This window comes from Colletes gigas, unplaced genomic scaffold (assembly GCF_013123115.1).
Source record: "Colletes gigas isolate AHSC1104 unplaced genomic scaffold, ASM1312311v1 Colletes_gigas_Sc00026, whole genome shotgun sequence".
Lineage (NCBI taxonomy): Eukaryota > Metazoa > Arthropoda > Insecta > Hymenoptera > Colletidae > Colletes > Colletes gigas.
The window spans coordinates 574,987-593,723 of NW_025106655.1; the positions used below are offsets into that span (position 1 = coordinate 574,987).

Sequence of the window (18,737 nt, forward strand, 5' to 3'; positions counted from 1 at the left end):
AATTGCAGCGACTACAATGTCTCGTTTAAGCCATGAAAATACAATTATCTACGTAAAAATACACATAGTACTAAGGAAACTAACATTTCGTAGTATAAGTAGTACGTTATTATGTACTATGCATTATGCTACATGATGTAAATAATGTATAACGTTTTAATAAAATTTTGACTACAATAAATAATTAAATATTTATCAAATTTATTTTCATGTTATTCAAATAATGTTGTCGTTCCTTTTTTTACTCGTTTCTCGCGTATTTTTTTAACGACTCATTTCAATCAAGCTTTCTAAGCTTCAAATATAAAGATACAGCTTTATTGTTACGAGATAATAGTACGACTATTATTCTGTTGCGGTACAAAAAATACATTCTAAATTTATCTTATCATTGATTAAGATTTCTTGTCTAGATGGAAGTGCTATCAAATATGATCAATATCTAACATTTACAACGGAATCGTTGGTCCAATTAATATTTTCGTACTTTTTTTTACAACAATTAGACGTGATCGTTACTTTAATTTTGACCTCTTCTACTGCATGTTTTGCAATAAAAAACATTTTAAATTCATTAAACAATTTGCTTCCTTTTAGGAATGTGGACAGTAAAATTGATACGGCACTGCTGACATTGTCCATGTGGAATTATCTCGTCGCATACAGTGAATAACAAGAATGGAAGGAGAGGGCACTCGGTCAGTTGATGTAAAACAGAGCACGAGAAATCGACGACGAAAACTCACGCGCCTTTGATCGATAATTTGTCCGTAAATCAGTGAACTCCTCGATCATTGTTGTCACGTATCAGCGAAAAATGTTTCCCCGAAAACGCGTCGTAGAGCTGTTACAAGTTATTTCCTCTCAGTCGTAAGTAACCACTGATAATGGATTTCTGGAGTCGTGACATTTAAAGTGGACTCGTGTTATGAAACGCTTGTGTAACGTTGGCATCGATATTATAATTAGCCTGATACAAAATTTGTGAATGTCTTTGATGTCAATGGCACGTTGTAGTAAAATATTTGTACATACGTTCATATTATATATTTACATATAACAAAATATTCGATACATTATGTATATACATATATTTGTTATCATATATTTATCAGCGAACTATATACATCTAATATTTCGTGCAATCGATTACTCAAGGAATTGACGTAAGATTGACCTGTTAAACTCTCATTGAGAAAAACAAGAAATTATCGAACATTGTATACAAATGGTTTATTTTGAATTAGTCATGGTTTTATCTCCGTTGCCTTGTATGATTCGAATTATGTGACACTAAAAATTAAGTGTATACAAAATGTAGATTCCTTTGATGCTATGGGATCCTTAAACATTGAAATTATTATTTTTTTAGATGTAAATGCCCGGCTCATGGAAATCTGGAGGGCACGACGAGCCACGAGCTGGGAAAAGCTCGTAGCACAGTCGCGAATGCTACGCCCACGAAAGAATACGCTTTCGAGGTATGTATGCATTCCCAAAATTTGTCACGAAGATCATAAATATAAAACAACGATACCTAATTATATAATTATGCGATAGATCGTACGATTACGAAATGCAAGTATTGATTCAGTCCATGTACCGAGATAACGAAACACCGCGTAAACATTTCTGGTAATAACTTAATTTACGTAATTCTCTACTAAGATTTCGAATGAAGACGTTTCCATGGAGGCACATCCTCGATATCGATTCGTTTTACTCAAAAATAACACAGAAATTCGAGCTTACGGAAATCGACACATTCGATGCGTTTGATTGACTTCGTTGCAATAAATATTGAAGGTAATTGCAGATGGCCTGTTCCACAGTACGATATGGCGTCGGCGTTACCAGGGAACTGGGCCTAGACATGCAAAATTTGGGCGCAAAGAAGGTGTGCTTGATGACGGATCCGAATTTAGCGAATCTCCCGCCAGTTAAGACCGCCATGGACAGTCTCGCGAAATCTGGCATCGAGTTCGAAGTGTACGACAAAGTGCGCGTGGAACCTACGGAACAGAGTCTCGAAGATTCCATCCAGTATGCCAAACGCGGGAAATTCGATGCTTTTATAGCTGTAAGGAGCTAAGGAACAATGCAACTAATCAAATAGGAAAAGAAACCCTCGATATAAATGTAAAATTCACGTTTTATTAGGTTGGCGGTGGCTCGGTGATGGACACCTGTAAAGCAGCAAACCTTTACAGCTGTGATCCAGAAGCAGAGTTTCTGGATTACGTAAACGCTCCCATTGGCAAGGGTAAACCAGTCACGGTGCCATTAAAACCACTGATCGCAGTACCGACCACGTCGGGCACTGGTTCGGAAACTACCGGTGTTACTATTTTCGATTATCGGCCCCTTAAAGCGAAAACTGGAATTGCTAATAGGTAAATCGTTACTTGCAAGCTCACGGTAGCGACTTTAGGATAGCTTGGCACTTTAACGGTCGCTATATCACGCGAAAACTGTTCTCCATCACCACTGATATTGTACACCAAAGTGTATTATTATAAGGAATTATAAATGTAACCTCAATAAACGTAATAAGTTGAATGTACGATGAAATGGTAACTGATACAGTAGATCACGCGCACGTGACAGTGGCCGACGTCTGCTGGCTCTCAAAGTCACATATGTGTGACAGCGGCCGTCAAAGTGTTAAGAGAGAAAAGGCTGATTTTAAACTTTATTTTAAGACCTAAGAAGTTAATTTAAATGTTATTTTAAATATGCAATAATATCTGTTTTCACCAACAGAGCCCTAAGACCCACCTTGGGCCTTATCGATCCGAAGCATACACTGACCATGCCGGAAAGGGTCTGCGCTTATTCCGGATTCGATGTACTCTGTCATGCTCTTGAATCTTTCACTGCCATGCCATACACAGAAAGGACACCATGTCCTACGAATCCAATTCTGAGACCAGCCTACCAGGGCAGTAATCCTGTTAGCGACGTTTGGGCAAAATATGCTCTTCAAACTATGCGCAAGTAAATACAGCGATTCAGATATTCGTTCGCAAAAACCGTATTAATTCGTTTGGAAAGTGTAATCACATTTCCTGCTCTAACGTTATAAAAATGTCACATTTAACACACGATAAGTCTTCGAAACGAACGATGTCTCTGTTCTCCAAAAGAAAATTTTATTTTGCATCGAATTTAAGCGTTTCGATACTTTCGCGAGCAACAATAAATAGAAAATACACTATGTAAAATTAGAATTAAAATTATGACGTACCGTGAACAGTATTTACATCGTATTTATTTTCTCGCAGGTACTTTGAAAGAGCAGTGTACAACCAAGACGATCTCGAGGCTAGAAGTAACATGCACCTTGCAAGCACTATGGCGGGAGTTGGATTCGGTAATGCAGGTGTTCACCTCTGTCACGGACTATCTTATCCTATTAGCGGAAACGTGCGAAGCTTCCAACCTTTGGTAATCTGTACTAAATAATCTAATCTGTATTAAGTAGTCTATATTTAATAATAAAACTTAACACGGGATGTTTGTCCGTAACAACATCGATTGGAAACGGCGCGACGCAGTTATGAAATTTTATGGCACTTTATATGATTTTTAACGATATACTAGAAAACTTTACATGATTGCAGGGTTATAGCAACGACCATCCTATAGTGCCACACGGTCTTTCGGTCGTTATATCGGCACCGGCTGTGTTCTTGTTCACCGGAAACGCGTGTCCAGAAAGGCACCTGGAAGCCGCGGAATTACTCGGTGTTGATGTCAAACGAGCAAAAAAAGAAGACGCAGGTAGGATACTATCGGACACTGTGAAAGAATACATGAGGCTGATGAAAGTCGAGAACGGTTTGACGGAACTGGGATTCAAGAAAGAAGACATTCCAACGTTGGTTCAGGGTACACTGCCGCAAGTAAGCATTACCATTTTGTTTTTACTAGGATCGATTGAATAAGATCAGGCAAACTTTGCAATAGTGATTTATTGGTCACTATACATATTACTATTACAATTTAATAAATTCGCCATGTTTTTAACATCGTATACTCGTATCTATGACGAATTCATAATTGTGATATTAATGATACATATTTTGATAATCTTATACCGTACTGTTCATCCGCGAAAACATATTATAGAACAATTTATATATACATATAGATACATTTTATAATTACACATCTCACGAATACAATTTCCTTACTTATTACTTACAGCATCGCATTACAAAGTTAGCGCCAAGAGAACAATCCGAGGAGGATCTTACGCAATTATTTGAAAATTCATTTACAATTTATTAAGAATCAATATTATTGTTAATACTGATCCGAAAAAGGGCAACGAATAAAAGTTTATTTTTTTACAGAACTATATTTCATGCGACGTTTCTTATCCTTGAACCCATCTATCTTGAATAAACGCTAAATCTATTTACTAATTCGCGATGTTAAACAATTATATAAAGCGTGATCGTTTTAAAAACTTATTAACTTAAACAAACAATCGAAAACCAAGAATAAAATAATATGTATAGAAAACATTAACAAATAATTATATAATATATATTAAATCGGCTGTTAACTTACGAGGAAATGTACAAACGTTTTGTGCGCGTTCGAACGTGTAGCTGACAATATTTATGAAGTCATCTTATCGAAAAGTCCTTTACAAAGCGGTCATCGTTGCTAGCAACGATGAAAAGGACCCCCGAGATCGATGAGTTCAATTTGTCGACGATGTAATTATTAGTAAACTGTCGAAGAATATGCGATACGATCATCTACGTCAAAACATCGTATATGTAAATTAATCATTAAAATTGAAAACTATAATGCTATATTTTTAAATCGAAAACCGAACGTTAGAGCCACAGATTTTAATTCGCATCTGAAGCAGTCAAATTTTATCATGCAAAACAAATTACGTTTTCGCTAAGACTACGAGAAATACTCGCCACGAAAATTTCCCGGGGACAATTAATTTTACTTAGAGTACACACCGTCGAATAAATGTAGGAAACTTTAAACCGACATAATTACTAGAAATTGAAATTTAATATTAGATTCTAAGGATACGACAATTTTGTCTATTCAAGTTTCGACAAAACGTCGTGTAATTACTTTCAGAAATGTATTTTATATACAATTTTTTAACATGTTTTTTCTCTCCGAAATCCAAAAATATAAATATAAATACAGTATTTGCATACATGCTATATCACTGGAATATACAAATATCATTTATGCCGTACGACATGATTTTATTAAATACGTCGCGTGTGTTTAGAAAAATCAATGTTCGTATTGCACGATTTTTGTATATACAAAAACGACATTTAGATTTGTGGATATGTGCCATTATACTGTATATATTTTCTATTGCTTTTCATTCGGAATAAAATAATACAACTGACCTGTTTTACTATGATGATATACTATGATACTATGGTTCACGAAATTAATAAAATCGACCTTTGCTTCGTCAATGCAAATATCTTTCCCTTTTCCTTCTTCCCTTTCGTCATATTACATATACCCTAATCACATTTTTCACATACAATAAAAAATATATTCCTTGTACTGTTGCGCGTTGAAATTGCCATTTTTTTAAATTTCGTTCCTCCTAATCAATGCTATCGATTATTTTTAATATCATTCGTAATATAAAACTACTTAATCTCGGACTGAATCATTAGAAATGATTATTCTGAAATTCACAGTAATTTAATGAAATTAATTAATTTAATTATTGATATATGTTATATGAATTACCTTATGATATGAAAAGATCTGCAATTTTTTTTTTACTTTGACTCCGTGTAGTCGACCTTCCATGTTTCACAAATATTTCACGCGTGCTTATATATATATTTTTTCCTTGAAACTCGTTGAAAATTCCTCTTACAAAATTGTTTTCATTTAATACCTAAGATTTATATGTATATGTATTCCATTTCTCGCTGCAAGTATGTATTATAGTAACATTACGAAAATTTCTTAAATAATTTCCAACGTTTTTTAAAACCACGCAAATATAAATACAAATATTTTAGTTAAAGATCGTGATTAGCTTACCATCGAGCTTTTGTAAAGGAAAGATAACTTTTCAATAACCGCTTATCCGGGCTTTTCTGATACCATTTCGAACCGACTTCCCTTACCGCAAATACGAGACTGACGAGTGAATAACGTGTTGGGATTAATTCCACCACTACCAATGTTGATGTTTGTCTCTCGATATCGAGTAACTTCGTATTTCACAATGATAGTAATAACGTACGTTTACAAAAAAAAAAAAAGAGGAATGTAATATACGGAATTTACGATCCTCGCTCAAAGCAAGGCTACGTTGAATTTCGAATATTATGAAAGGACACGGATCGTTTGGACCAAATCAGGGTTTCTCATTCATTCTATTATTGGATAATACCGATAGAAAGTCGATCAACCACATATTTAAATGTAAAAGTTGTCCAACTTTAAATATATTTCATCTCAACATTTTATATAATTTTATATTAACGCAGCTTTGCAAGCACTTCACACTGTTGATTTTTAGATGCTTGTAGCAACTGAATAGATGGAATAGAAAATCTGCATTCGATTTAAAAGCATCTCAACTTAATATCAGTAACATTTAATTAATAATTATACCGAATATCATCAAATTATGGCAACTGTAGGAATTAATGGATTTGGTAGAATAGGAAGAATGTGTCTTCGTGCTTGCATAGAACAGAATATTGAAGTAATATTAACATTTCGAGATATGTACACTTTCTATGTACACATATCAATTAGACACAAAGTAATTATACGTTTTATTAGGTCACGTTGATTAACGATCCATATATTACGACCGACTACATGATATACCTGTTTAAATATGATTCAACTCATGGAACTTATCCATTAAAATTAGAATGTGAAAATGGATCTATTATTGTTGCAGGTATATGTAATAGTTTTTACGTTATTTGATCCTACGATAATTAATAAGGTAATTTGTATCAAACTTGATTAAATAATTTAAAATGTCGTAATTGATGTCGCATCCTAATATATCCTATAACTTCCAAACTGAATATATTACCAATTAAATCAAGTTTTTTCTTATTGAAGATCAAAAAATTGCAATTTCACAAGAAAAAAATCCATGTAAAATAAAGTGGAAAGATGCAGGTGTAACCTATGTAATTGAAGCTACTGGTGTATTTAATACTTTAGAGAAAGCAGGTGTAAGAAATGAAATTATTATCTTCCCTAGTTTAGTATTTTTCACACTATAATGCAATCTAATTAGATATACTATGTATACTATGTATAAAGTATACATATAATGATAAATGTCTACTTTAGTTACATATGGATGGTGGAGCTAAAAGAGTGATTATTACTGCACCTTCAATTGATGCACAAATGATGGTTTTTGGTGTAAATCACACTTGTTATGACCCACAAAAAAGTAAAATAGTGTCAGCTGCCTCTTGCACAACAAATTGTGCAGCACCAATCATTCGAGTGATGCATGACAAGTTTGAAGTTATTGAAGTAATGATCACCAGTGTACATGCTTTAACATCATCACAAAGAACTTTAGATGGTCCTATAGAAAGAGGAAAAGTAATAATAATCATATTCCTTGTCACAACTATTAAATTTACTATCATTATTTTTAACAATAGTTATTAGGCTGGATTTGTTTAGAGTTGTTTATTGCATGCAACATTCCCTTTGTTAAGTAAATAATAATAATAAGATACAATTCCATTATACTATTATAACAAGATAAATTCTAATTTCATTCGCATCACAGTTATGGAGAGATGGCAGAGGTGCTCTCCAAAATATTATTCCAACATCCTCTGGTGCAGCTAAGTCGTTAAATAAAATTATTCCTGAACTCAAGGGCAAGATTTCTGCAATAGCTTTCAGAGTACCAATTCCGAATGTTTCTTTATGTGATATGACTTTTAGGTAACACAAGAACAATATATGAAATAAATTATCAAACTTTAATTACTATGTCATGTATAATCAATATTAGAGTCAATAAACCAACAACATATGATGAAATAAAAGAAGTAATGAAAGTAGCATCAGAAACTGATTTAAAAAAGATCCTGGGTTATACAGATGATGACTGTGTATCATCTGATTTCAATGACACGACTTATTCGTGTATTTTCGACGCGAAAGCTGGTATTCCTCAGACAAGTACATTCATCAAAGTTGTTGCCTGGTAGTTTTATTATACTTAACATTTTATATTCTACAAAAAGTATAAACTATAATACTTAAATAACAAATCTAAATCTTTACAGGTACGATAACGAATACGGTTATGCTCATCGTGTGATAGATCTGGTGCAATACATGTTTAAGGTTGATTCTGGTGAAGTGCCAGTAGTCTCAGAAAACGTAGAAGAAAACGAAAATTAATACATCGTTCGTTATATTAAAATATATTGCAAGATTATATTTTTACTATTCTTGACATGAAACGATTGTGATATCTAATTTATACATATTTAATTATATTTGATATAATTTAAGAATACAATTGTTTTTATAAACATCATGATTTTTAATTGGTACCAAGTTTATTTAAATGTTTCGAATGAAGAAGAGTTTGAATTTAGCGGTTCGTAGACACGTCAATAAGACCATTACTCACGTGATCCGAGTTTAGTCGATGATACACGAAAGTAAAAAACTGTTACGGCGCATACACCTAAACTGACGCCGGTTATATTACCGTTTTCTGCCCTTCAAATGACACTGCTTCTGTGGTAATCATAGCGTACGGATCTTTTTCATGTGAGTATTCCGAATTTTTACTTCTTCTTTAACCGATTTCGTTAGTATGTTTTTGTGAAATGAATAGATTCTCACCGTGTATCTCTGCTTTAATGCGTTCAATAGTTTATCAATTATACTCGGATCATTATCACGATTGTGTCCATTAAGCACAAAATAGAAATCGAGATTGTTCCGGCTTATAACTGGAATTACATAGCATGTGCATACACGTATCATCCACACCGGCTGATATGACGTCATTCGAAATGAGTATCGCAATAATTCATACATTGGTGGATTCAGAATTTGGCTGACCTGTGAGAAATTGTCCATTACTAAACTCCATGCGGGATTCACTTCTAGACAAAGACATTTCATTCGATTAGAATTTCGTTTCATTTTATTTCTCACGTAGTTCTATTTGCAACACAAAGAAACTTTATTCCTACTTGGTCAGCTTTTAAATATCTTGATAGATATGTATAAATATTACAAGTCACAAAATTTCTATTAATTTGCAAATGTGTCGTATGTAGTCTAGTCTTTTTTTACATTATTGATCAATAAGATAATACTGTAATACTGCCCACTTTAAGTGTTTAGTAATTATGATTTCATATAGAAATTGAAGACAAAATTATAAAATTTATATTTCTCGTATTTAATTGAACATTAGTTTCTATTTATAAAAGATATGTCCAAACATAATGTTTTTATTTTATAATCAAGAAATATTAACTAGGTCTGTTACTTTTGTTCTAATTTAATTTGTAATTATGATAAATTATGAAATTTGGAAATGTCCCAATAATGTGTCGTATATCGTTGTAACATTCAACATATTCTACTGCTGCTTTTTTTGTTACTCATTATTACGTCAAATTATGTAACTGCATATTATCACAAATATAAAATATATTTTGCCCTAATAATGTACAAACTAAAAATGGTTATGTCGATTGTAGTCGTCCGATTGCACTATACGTGAAAAAGGTCACGTTCGACTTCAAGGACAAGTTCGAAGATGAAAGCTGCCATACTTTTTAACCTTGAGTGACCTTTGAGAATATATGAACTCTTGTACCACAAATAAATATCTGAATTTTTCACTATTCATTCATTTTCGATTTTTAATTTTTATAACGAAATAGCGCAGTTATTACTAGTAACCAAACAATTGAAATTATTATACATTGGTATATGCAACACGGACTATAGAATTAAACAAGATTTATAATACCCACCTAATTTTAATATAGAAGACATAACCAATACCGAAATCGTATATCAACAAAAATATTTACCTTTTTTAAAGAAACCATCGTTCACAATGAAATTAATTATATTATACTTCCGTCAAATGCTTACCCCAATAACACAGAAATTATCTGTTGATTCAAGAATTTTGTATAAAAAATTTTCTAGTTGCACAACAACCGACATGAGTAAAATTGGAATTAACGGATTCGGCCGTATCGGTCGTCTCGTACTTCGGGCTTCCGTTGAAAAAGGTGCCCAGGTGTGTAATAATTTTGATAATTAAATACATTTTATCATTTTTTTTCAATGTTATATTAATTATTATAATCGTAATAGGTTGTTGCAGTCAATGATCCTTTCATTGGATTGGACTACATGGTATACATGTTCAAATATGATTCTACTCATGGCAAATTCAAGGGGGAAGTGAAAGCCGAAAATGGTTGCTTAGTTGTTAATGGCAATAAAATTGCTGTATTCAGTGAACGTGACCCAAAATCCATTCCATGGTCAAAGGCTGGTGCTGAATATGTCGTAGAGTCAACCGGTGTCTTCACTACTATTGACAAGGCTTCCGTATGTAAAAATTTGCATAATTGTTAATACTATTGATACATAGGTTTTAGAACAAATTTCTTATATGAAACATATTTAATGTTTTCACAGGCTCATTTGGAAGGTGGTGCTAAGAAAGTCATTATTTCTGCACCATCTGCTGATGCACCTATGTTTGTTGTTGGTGTTAACTTAGATGCTTATGACCCAAGCTTCAAAGTCATCTCCAATGCTTCTTGTACTACCAATTGCCTAGCTCCCCTTGCTAAGGTTGTCCATGATAATTTCGAAATTGTTGAAGGTCTTATGACTACTGTACATGCTATCACAGCTACCCAGAAGACTGTTGACGGTCCCTCTGGCAAAGTATGTAAAACATTTTCGTGCTACTCGATTTTTCACATACGTAATTAATATTCTCGTTGCATTGAACATGTTTTTCTCTTTCTCTTTGATTATCTAATAGTTGTGGCGCGATGGACGTGGCGCTGCGCAAAACATTATTCCTGCTGCCACTGGAGCAGCCAAAGCTGTCGGCAAAGTCATTCCAGCTCTTAACGGAAAGCTAACTGGTATGGCTTTCCGTGTACCAGTACACAATGTATCTGTTGTCGATTTGACGGTTCGACTTGCCAAACCTGCAACCTACGATGCTATTAAAGCTAAGGTGAAGGAAGCCGCTGAAGGACCTTTGAAAGGCGTTTTAGGATACACAGAAGATGAGGTAGTGTCTTCTGATTTCATTGGTGATAACCACTCCAGTATTTTTGATGCTAAGGCCGGCATACCTTTGAACGACAATTTCGTTAAATTAATTTCGTGGTACGACAACGAATACGGTTACTCTAACCGCGTGGTTGATTTAATCAAGTACATACAAACAAAGGACAACTAAACAGTTTTTCACATGCCCATGTGTAATACACTCATGAATTTGTCCATATGATGTATATTGTTGCATGGATACTTCAGATTAAATAACATTATGTCTAGCCAGTAGCTTTTTGAAACAAAAGTCAAAGATATAAAAGAAAAAGGGTACTTTAGCATACATATGTTCTTGCACAGGTAATGCAACTACAACCAATGTTGTATAGACATCTGTCGCCAAAATCAGTACAAAATAAGTAGACTAGGATTTGTTATAACACTCAAATTTCGGTTTACAGTTTTCAAATCTATTCGTTATTGATATAAAAATATAGTTGCAAGTAGAACATACACGTATGTAAGGTACACGGCCAACTGTGTAACATAAATTATTGTATTTTTGTGTTGTATCATATAAATGCAAGTAATATATGTTACAACTATCCGATTTATATTCATTCTATCAACATTCGCAAAAGGGGCATAAAAATATTTATGATTCCTTTTTGTAACATTAATATTATTTATCACTCATTGACACCAATAAAAATTGTTATGAAACTAAGAGGTTGTTTTATTTCACAGACGTTTGTTTATCTGCATATATAGTTACATTTTTACAGGATTACACGAATAAAAGGAATAAGTAAATTAACAATTAATTTTATATAATTTTTACACAACGTTTATACATTTAGAAAAAGATTTTTTTCATATAATTGTTGATTGAAACATTTATCTCTTAAACAGTTTTAACGTCAGGACAGTATTATTTGTTAGCCATTGATAGCGGCTATGCTATTAATATTATTATGTTGTATTGTATGGCACAAGGAATTACCTGTCATTTAACTTTTCTTAGCAATGTTAAATTATTGCTGGTTATAATCATCTATCGAGCTTGTCTGTATGTCAATATAATATAATATTCATATAATCCTTGTAAGCAAAATAGCAAATTATATGGTGTGATATTTTTTGTTTTAAGATATTAAAAGCAGTACATTAAATAATATGTGAAGTAAAGCAAAAGTAGAGCAACACGTAAATTGATTTAGGATATTAACATTTTTTTTTTTCAAAGTATATTTATTCTCTGAATGTTCTGTTCCTGCAGACTTCATTTTCTCTCATTCCTTGTTCTAAATTCTATTGACTATGTACAGTTACTATCACGAAATGAAATACATTGTAACACTTTTTCAGGAATACCGATTCTCGACTATATGCCATGCTGTGAAAAATTTGATTGTACAGCGATACGAAAATACAGTTTCATTTTGTTTGTCGTAAACAATAAACATCTATCACTCGTTTTTACAATATGTTTCTATAATAAATTTGCAGTTTACAATAATTATCAAGCTCTTTTCACTATTGCTTGATGTAAACATTCAACTTTAAAGATTCTTATATATACAAAGAACTATATTTTAGCAATTTAGCACAATACTATGCATAAAAAATATAAGTTCTCAAAAGGAATTGAATGTTAAAATGCTGTAACATTTGAATGTTAGAAAGTGGGCAGATGTACTATGGTACTTGTACTCATGCACTTATTAATGCATACTGGAATTGCTGGCGTAAAAGGATTATACATGAATCATAGCGTAACCATAAGAAATTTTACCGCGAGATTTAACATTTTCAATTATTGTGAAAACGTCTACTTTTTTAATGAAATGCAATTTAAATGTCTGTAACCTTATTTATACGTACCATTATAGTATATTAACCCTTAGCGGTTTGGCAATAATCATCACGCTGGTTAGTCGTCTTTATTTTTTTACAAATTATAAAATTAATGTTAATCAAGGTAGTAATTTCAAATACTAATTATTTCGATCACCAATCGATAATCGATAATCGATAATCGTTCTAAACGACAGTTTAACTAGTCGTAACTTCTTCTGAGGACTAATTTTAGTATTTTACTAACCTTAGTCATGATTAATTCTGAGAATGAAATCTGTAATCGCATTATATAATCGATTAATGCATTACGTCAGTTACTCGAAAATAATTACGATTATCCGAGTGCTTTGTGATCGCAAAGGGTTAAAAATACAACTGATACTTCAAACATCCACTAACATCAATGGAAACAGATCGAATAGTCAATTCTTCTGATAGATTTTATATAGTTTCTATTGATATCTGTTTTGTAATATTAACTTTTGGTTACGCTAATTATTATGAATATACAAGATTTCATCGAAAAAGGAAAAATTCTACACTAGAGTGATATATCAAATACATGGATTACGATGAATTTAGGAAAAATCGGTACTTCACAGTTTGGAGCGTTTACAAATGGTAACAGATTACATCATGTTAAAAGTAAGAGTTTTGCACGAAGGTTTATACGTTCCTGGAGTGCGCTGGCTAATTCTCGTGTTAATTCTTCGCAAACTAATCGTAATTCTGCGTTCTTTTCTCGCAATTCTTGTAAAGTTAACTTCTTTGACTCTTCTACCTCGTCCTTAGGAGTGTCTTCCTCTCCTCCTTCTCGTTCTTGAGAGAAAAAAAAAAATGAAGAGAAATTTGTTTAAATCCACAGAAATTTCTTAAAAGTTGAATCGAAAAGGGAATATGCAACTTACTCGGACTAGGTTTTCTATAAATATGAAATGCACCACAGACACCGGTAAATTGCTGTGATTGCGATGTAACGGTTTCCAAATGTGGATTTTCAGGTAGTTCGGTCTTTGGAGAAAAGTGAGAAAAATCAGCAACAAAATCTTGATTTTCACTTAGGGTTTTTTGTCCCTCTCCCTCACTCTTTTGTCCAACCAATTTACGAGGTGAAGTCTGTAGTTGAGATATATGACAAATTTTTCTTTATAGCAACAATTTTGTCTATGGTTTCTAATATTCTGAATCCATATAATTACATATAACATGTAAAATGTCTGGAATATCTACTGTGCAGATCCATAATAGGCAGCTTAATTAAACACGAGTCTTGTCCATAATAATGTTGGTTTAGTTGCTTAATACTTGAATGGCTTAAAAAGTAAACACTTACGATTCCAGGAGAGATTCTTGGTGGAACCAGTGGAGGTTGTCCGAGGAAACTTTGACCATTCTTCCCTACAAGAGTGTGCAGATTTTGAAATTGTGAATTCCTTCACAGCCACGAGTAAAAAGTATTGCCGAGTATTGGTAGTGATATGTACCTAATTTATTAAGATCAAGACTAGAACTTCTTGCATGTGTCCTATAGGGTCTGGGTGGTGGTGGAGGCGGCGGTTCCTTCTTTGGAGTTACAATTATACCCTCTTCGACAGACGCGGGTGGTTTCTTCATGAGAGGTCGTTGCATCAACGAAGCTGCGGTATGTTGAAGATCCTCGTCCCCTAACGTGGTACAGCTATTGCTATTACCATTTGCTCCAGAGGCAAGTATAGCTGCTTCAGGTGTTAAACGTAGTGGTACAGGATGTAAAATTTTAGGATCTCTTTCGACGGCCGATTTTTGAAAATCGAAGTTTACTAGCTGCAGGCCAGGGATAGTAAGAGAACTGCTAGTCCCAGTTGGTGAGTCCACAAATTTCGTCCATTCTTTATTCTTTTCACAAGTACCTACAGAATTCGGTGGACTTTTTTGTGGAACAGGATGACTCTTTTCCCTAAGCAGTGGGATTAACAAGGCTGGAGGTAACGAGTCAGGAAGAGGCACATGGTTTCTTCGTAACACAACAAGATGCATGGCTACAAAGAATTCTTTTAAACTCAATGCCCCATCCTTGGTTATGTCTGCCAGCCGCCAAATATGACTAAGTTCGTGCAGAGGAAGTCCAGACTTTTTAAAAAATGTTCTAGCAATATGACCTTTCAAAAGTCCATCAGGATCAAGTTGTAGCTGCGCGAATTGATTGGCATAATAGTCACGCTGCGCGTCGGTCATTATCCATACTGGTGAAAGGGAATAGTCACCATCCCCGTCGCCTTCGTCGCTACTGTGACGTTCCGAACTTTCTTCTTCCGTTCCTAACAACTGTCTCGATTCCTCGGATAATCCCTGCCAACCCCCAGATACAGAGTCTAATATCGTTTCACCACCTATATCATTGTTTCTCTCTGGTATCACACTATTTGTTGGTGTTGGTGAATCTGTACTACCACCAGTTTCCCGCGGAGATTCCGCTTCACTTTCACTTTCCGTAGTACTTTCGGAAGCATGACGTCGACCTTTTACAGCCCTATTCGAATCAGAACTCTTCCTATCATCCTCGTCCTCTGATTTTGGCCAAATAAAATCAGGCAAACGGATATCCAGAGGCTTGGTAATCATATCTTTACGAATATTAAGCCCAGATTGATGTGCTGCTACCAGTTTCAGCAGCACATAAAATTGTTTTTGTCCAATGTGAATGCTGCCACTGAATGCTGCTTCAAGCCCAACACATATATCCAATATCTAAAGCATGAAAATCAACCATTTTGCAAATAACAATTATAACATTCTTAATTATGTTAAATTTGGGTAAAAATATTTTCATGCTTTTAATATAGTATTTATAAGCTCTGTATTTCAGACAAAACAAAACAAACAACATACATATATGACAAGTTTGTTTATAAACAAAACAAACAACATCAAGACAAGTCCAAAAGAAAAACTGTACTTTACTTTATGAGCCATTAACATAAAATTAATTTCATTTATTATATAAATCGTTTCAAAGTTTTGGGTTTTTCACTAATTTTATCATTAATTTTTAATATGTTTATGTGTATCATATTAAAATGATGTTCAATATATGGTAACATCTTGTGTCAAGTTAAGTTATAAATGGATTTCATTTCAAGGGTATACGTTTTTTTCGGAAACTATCATAATTTATGCGAATACTAACGTGTTAATTACATATTGATAATTAATGCTGTACGTGTTAGCGATATTCTACAAATAATTATTATAAAAATCTAAATTCAATCAATGTTCTGTTTAACCAGTTAAACTGTTTCGACCTCTTTGGAAAATGCGAATCTAAATTGCGACGCAGAAATTTAGCGATGACGAGTATACTCGTCGAACACAGTGTGTGTAATATGAAATTAGGTTGTAATAAAATGACTTACTTTTTTATTTTATTACTCACATTTATTTATTTACTTAAATTAACATAAATATTTTGCATACGAACGAAAAAAAACATTAAAAAACGCCGACTTTTGAATACACGTAAAAAGGAAACCAAAGGATCCTTATCCCGTTTTTTATTACCAGACGCGCCACTGATTGCATAGTTTAAAACAATATATGGATCCGTAATTGCTTCTGTAATGACTAATAAAAGACAACGATACATTTACGAAAAATAATTCATACTATATGCGGTATTTTTTTTATATTAATTATTTATAAACTTTTATTTGTTCCTTTTATTTCAACGGGCCTCGAAATATTTCAAACATCTTGAAGTATACGAATATATTTTAGTTTTCACTAAAATTGCAATTTAAACTGCAAATTTTCACTGCTTATTACTCGTGACGAATATACTCGTCATAACACAAAATTTTGCACTTTTTTCATGACGAGTATACCAGTCAGAAACAGTTAACTGGTTAAAGGCGGAGAGGCATGGTTTTTAAAAGGCATTCAATCGCTATTTGACAACAAAATTTATAATTCACTTGTGATCTTTGCTTAGACCTAACCTTGTAGAGTTTCCATAATTTGCCGACATCATGACACATTATGACACATTGAACGCCCACCTCGGCGTAATTAACCGTATACCATGGTCTTGATACTTTGCTCGCGGGTATGACAGAAAACCAACAGCTGATAGGTTAATGCATATCGAGTGAACATAATTTACCTTCGCCACGACAGCTCCTGGTATATTCGACGAGTGTAGCAGCTCGACAACTTTGATCACCGGCACACTCTTGGTGTCAGCATTTTCGTACAAAAGACCGAAAATGGTTTCGTAGTACAGTTTCTCGTTAGTCGTCAGGTGAAGGTTCGCCAACGTGATTGACTCCCAATCCATCTTGGCGACAAGTCACAGCGGAGCAATGAACCGCTTCGACACTCGTTACGTATAAACTGGGTGCCCGTTCTCTTTCTACGCTCTCCTTCTCTCTTCACCGTCCTTCTGCTTCGTTGTCCTTCCGTTCTTCTTGACACGGTTTGCTGCACGGGATGGTCGTGATCAGCGTGGTCACATCGCACGGTAATATTACGGCTTCGACGTATCCCTTGGGAACGTGAGACACCCCATTTATAAACTATATCTCATGCATCGCGAAATTACCGCTCGACCGCCATCTTTCCGTTCCTCGGCATTTGATATTCCTATAATCTATACGGATACACTATTCCCACCCAGTGTTACTAGATCGGGCACCGGGTGCACCGAGAACTCCTCATTCCACTTTCGTACACTCTGCCCGATCACGTGTACGTGAAGAGTAGAGAAAGACAAACTGACACTCGCCCTCTTTCTCGATCTCTATGATCTCACGTACACGCGATCGGACATAGTGTGTAAAAGTGGAATGAGGTGTTACTAGTGCTGCACCCGGTGCTCGATCTGGTAACACTTTTTACCAACTGACATTTCTACAGTCAATGCGTATTAATTTTACGTGCACGGTACGTTCGCATTGCGCATGTCTATTACTCTCGCGACGACAACGCGGGGCATTTAATTTTTTCTAAAATGAAATCTTATTTATCCAAACGAAGTACCTAGGTAGTACTACATTAAATACTTATTTTCTTCAATAAATTTATTTAGTAAATTCTTTATCTGTATAACAGTACAATTTAATATTATAGTATTTCTACACTTTTCCATCGACAAATAATTCTCATATACATCGATCGCGTCGCGAACGACCAATCACTTTACCTTATATATTTCTAATATTCGCACTATTTTGGTTTCATCTCAGTTTAACCATGTCAAAAGAGGATAATCAAAATGTTTTATTAACAGTAATCGCGTATTTGTGAGCTTCAAGCAATTGGCCATCGTAATATCGACGAGTATTTATTATTGTTACTATTTCTTGTAGTAAAATGTTAAATAATATAAAAAGAAAATGATTGTTTTCTTGCGTTTAAGATATTCCGTACGGACGCGTCGAAAGACGTTTAAGTGTTTAAACTTTCGCGTTTCTTGGGAACAAACGAGAAAAGCTTCAATGAGGTAAAGTTGCTTCGCGAAAGGGAACACGTAGAACGCTTATGATAATAACTATACGAACTGATGCATGACTAGAGCGTGTTATGAT

The 18,737-nt window shown here is 34.0% G+C and overlaps 4 protein-coding genes and 1 long non-coding RNA gene across 8 annotated transcripts; 3 read left to right on the plus strand and 2 right to left on the minus strand.

Annotated features, from left to right (window-relative positions):
- The first annotated feature begins 665 nt into the window (after window positions 1–665).
- Window positions 666–4,375, plus strand: LOC122401584 (probable hydroxyacid-oxoacid transhydrogenase, mitochondrial). 3 transcript variants are annotated; one of them, XM_043403805.1, is made up of 8 exons: window positions 666–870; window positions 1,373–1,481; window positions 1,817–2,080; window positions 2,161–2,393; window positions 2,764–2,997; window positions 3,285–3,447; window positions 3,624–3,905; window positions 4,210–4,375. In XM_043403805.1, the coding sequence occupies exons 1-8, from the start codon at window positions 818–820 to the stop codon at window positions 4,291–4,293; spliced, it is 1,422 nt and encodes a 473-aa protein (XP_043259740.1). In that variant the 5' UTR covers window positions 666–817; the 3' UTR covers window positions 4,294–4,375. The 3 variants fall into 3 exon arrangements, with proteins under 3 accessions (XP_043259740.1, XP_043259744.1, XP_043259741.1); XM_043403809.1 differs by having other exon boundaries at window positions 854–870; window positions 1,833–2,080; XM_043403806.1 differs by lacking the exon at window positions 666–870 and having other exon boundaries at window positions 1,807–2,080.
- Window positions 4,376–5,313: 938 nt separating this feature from the next.
- On the minus strand, window positions 5,314–6,173 carry LOC122401585. Its single transcript, XR_006259446.1, has 3 exons — window positions 6,067–6,173; window positions 5,764–5,951; window positions 5,314–5,698 (listed from the first exon to the last, which is right to left on the minus strand). It is a non-coding gene; the product is annotated as an uncharacterized LOC122401585 (long non-coding RNA).
- A 456-nt stretch (window positions 6,174–6,629) lies between these two features.
- Window positions 6,630–8,433, plus strand: LOC122401646 (glyceraldehyde-3-phosphate dehydrogenase-like). The gene is made up of 7 exons (XM_043403895.1): window positions 6,630–6,739; window positions 6,820–6,943; window positions 7,114–7,229; window positions 7,351–7,614; window positions 7,808–7,968; window positions 8,039–8,233; window positions 8,316–8,433. Exons 1-7 carry the CDS (start codon window positions 6,662–6,664, stop codon window positions 8,431–8,433), a joined length of 1,056 nt encoding a protein of 351 aa, XP_043259830.1. The 5' UTR covers window positions 6,630–6,661.
- A 315-nt stretch (window positions 8,434–8,748) lies between these two features.
- Window positions 8,749–12,043, plus strand: LOC122401633 (glyceraldehyde-3-phosphate dehydrogenase 1). Its single transcript, XM_043403872.1, has 5 exons — window positions 8,749–8,811; window positions 10,219–10,312; window positions 10,390–10,629; window positions 10,720–10,974; window positions 11,075–12,043. Exons 2-5 carry the CDS (start codon window positions 10,235–10,237, stop codon window positions 11,501–11,503), a joined length of 1,002 nt encoding a protein of 333 aa, XP_043259807.1. The 5' UTR covers window positions 8,749–8,811; window positions 10,219–10,234; the 3' UTR covers window positions 11,504–12,043.
- A 108-nt stretch (window positions 12,044–12,151) lies between these two features.
- Window positions 12,152–17,993, minus strand: LOC122401632 (ralBP1-associated Eps domain-containing protein 1). Of its 2 annotated transcripts, none has more exons than XM_043403871.1 (5): window positions 17,315–17,993; window positions 14,661–15,903; window positions 14,510–14,574; window positions 14,085–14,187; window positions 12,152–13,995 (listed from the first exon to the last, which is right to left on the minus strand). In XM_043403871.1, the coding sequence occupies exons 1-5, from the start codon at window positions 17,486–17,488 to the stop codon at window positions 13,811–13,813; spliced, it is 1,770 nt and encodes a 589-aa protein (XP_043259806.1). In that variant the 5' UTR covers window positions 17,489–17,993; the 3' UTR covers window positions 12,152–13,810. The 2 variants fall into 2 exon arrangements, with proteins under 2 accessions (XP_043259806.1, XP_043259805.1); XM_043403870.1 differs by having other exon boundaries at window positions 14,085–14,292; window positions 17,315–17,991.
- Between the last annotated feature and the right edge of the window lie 744 nt (window positions 17,994–18,737).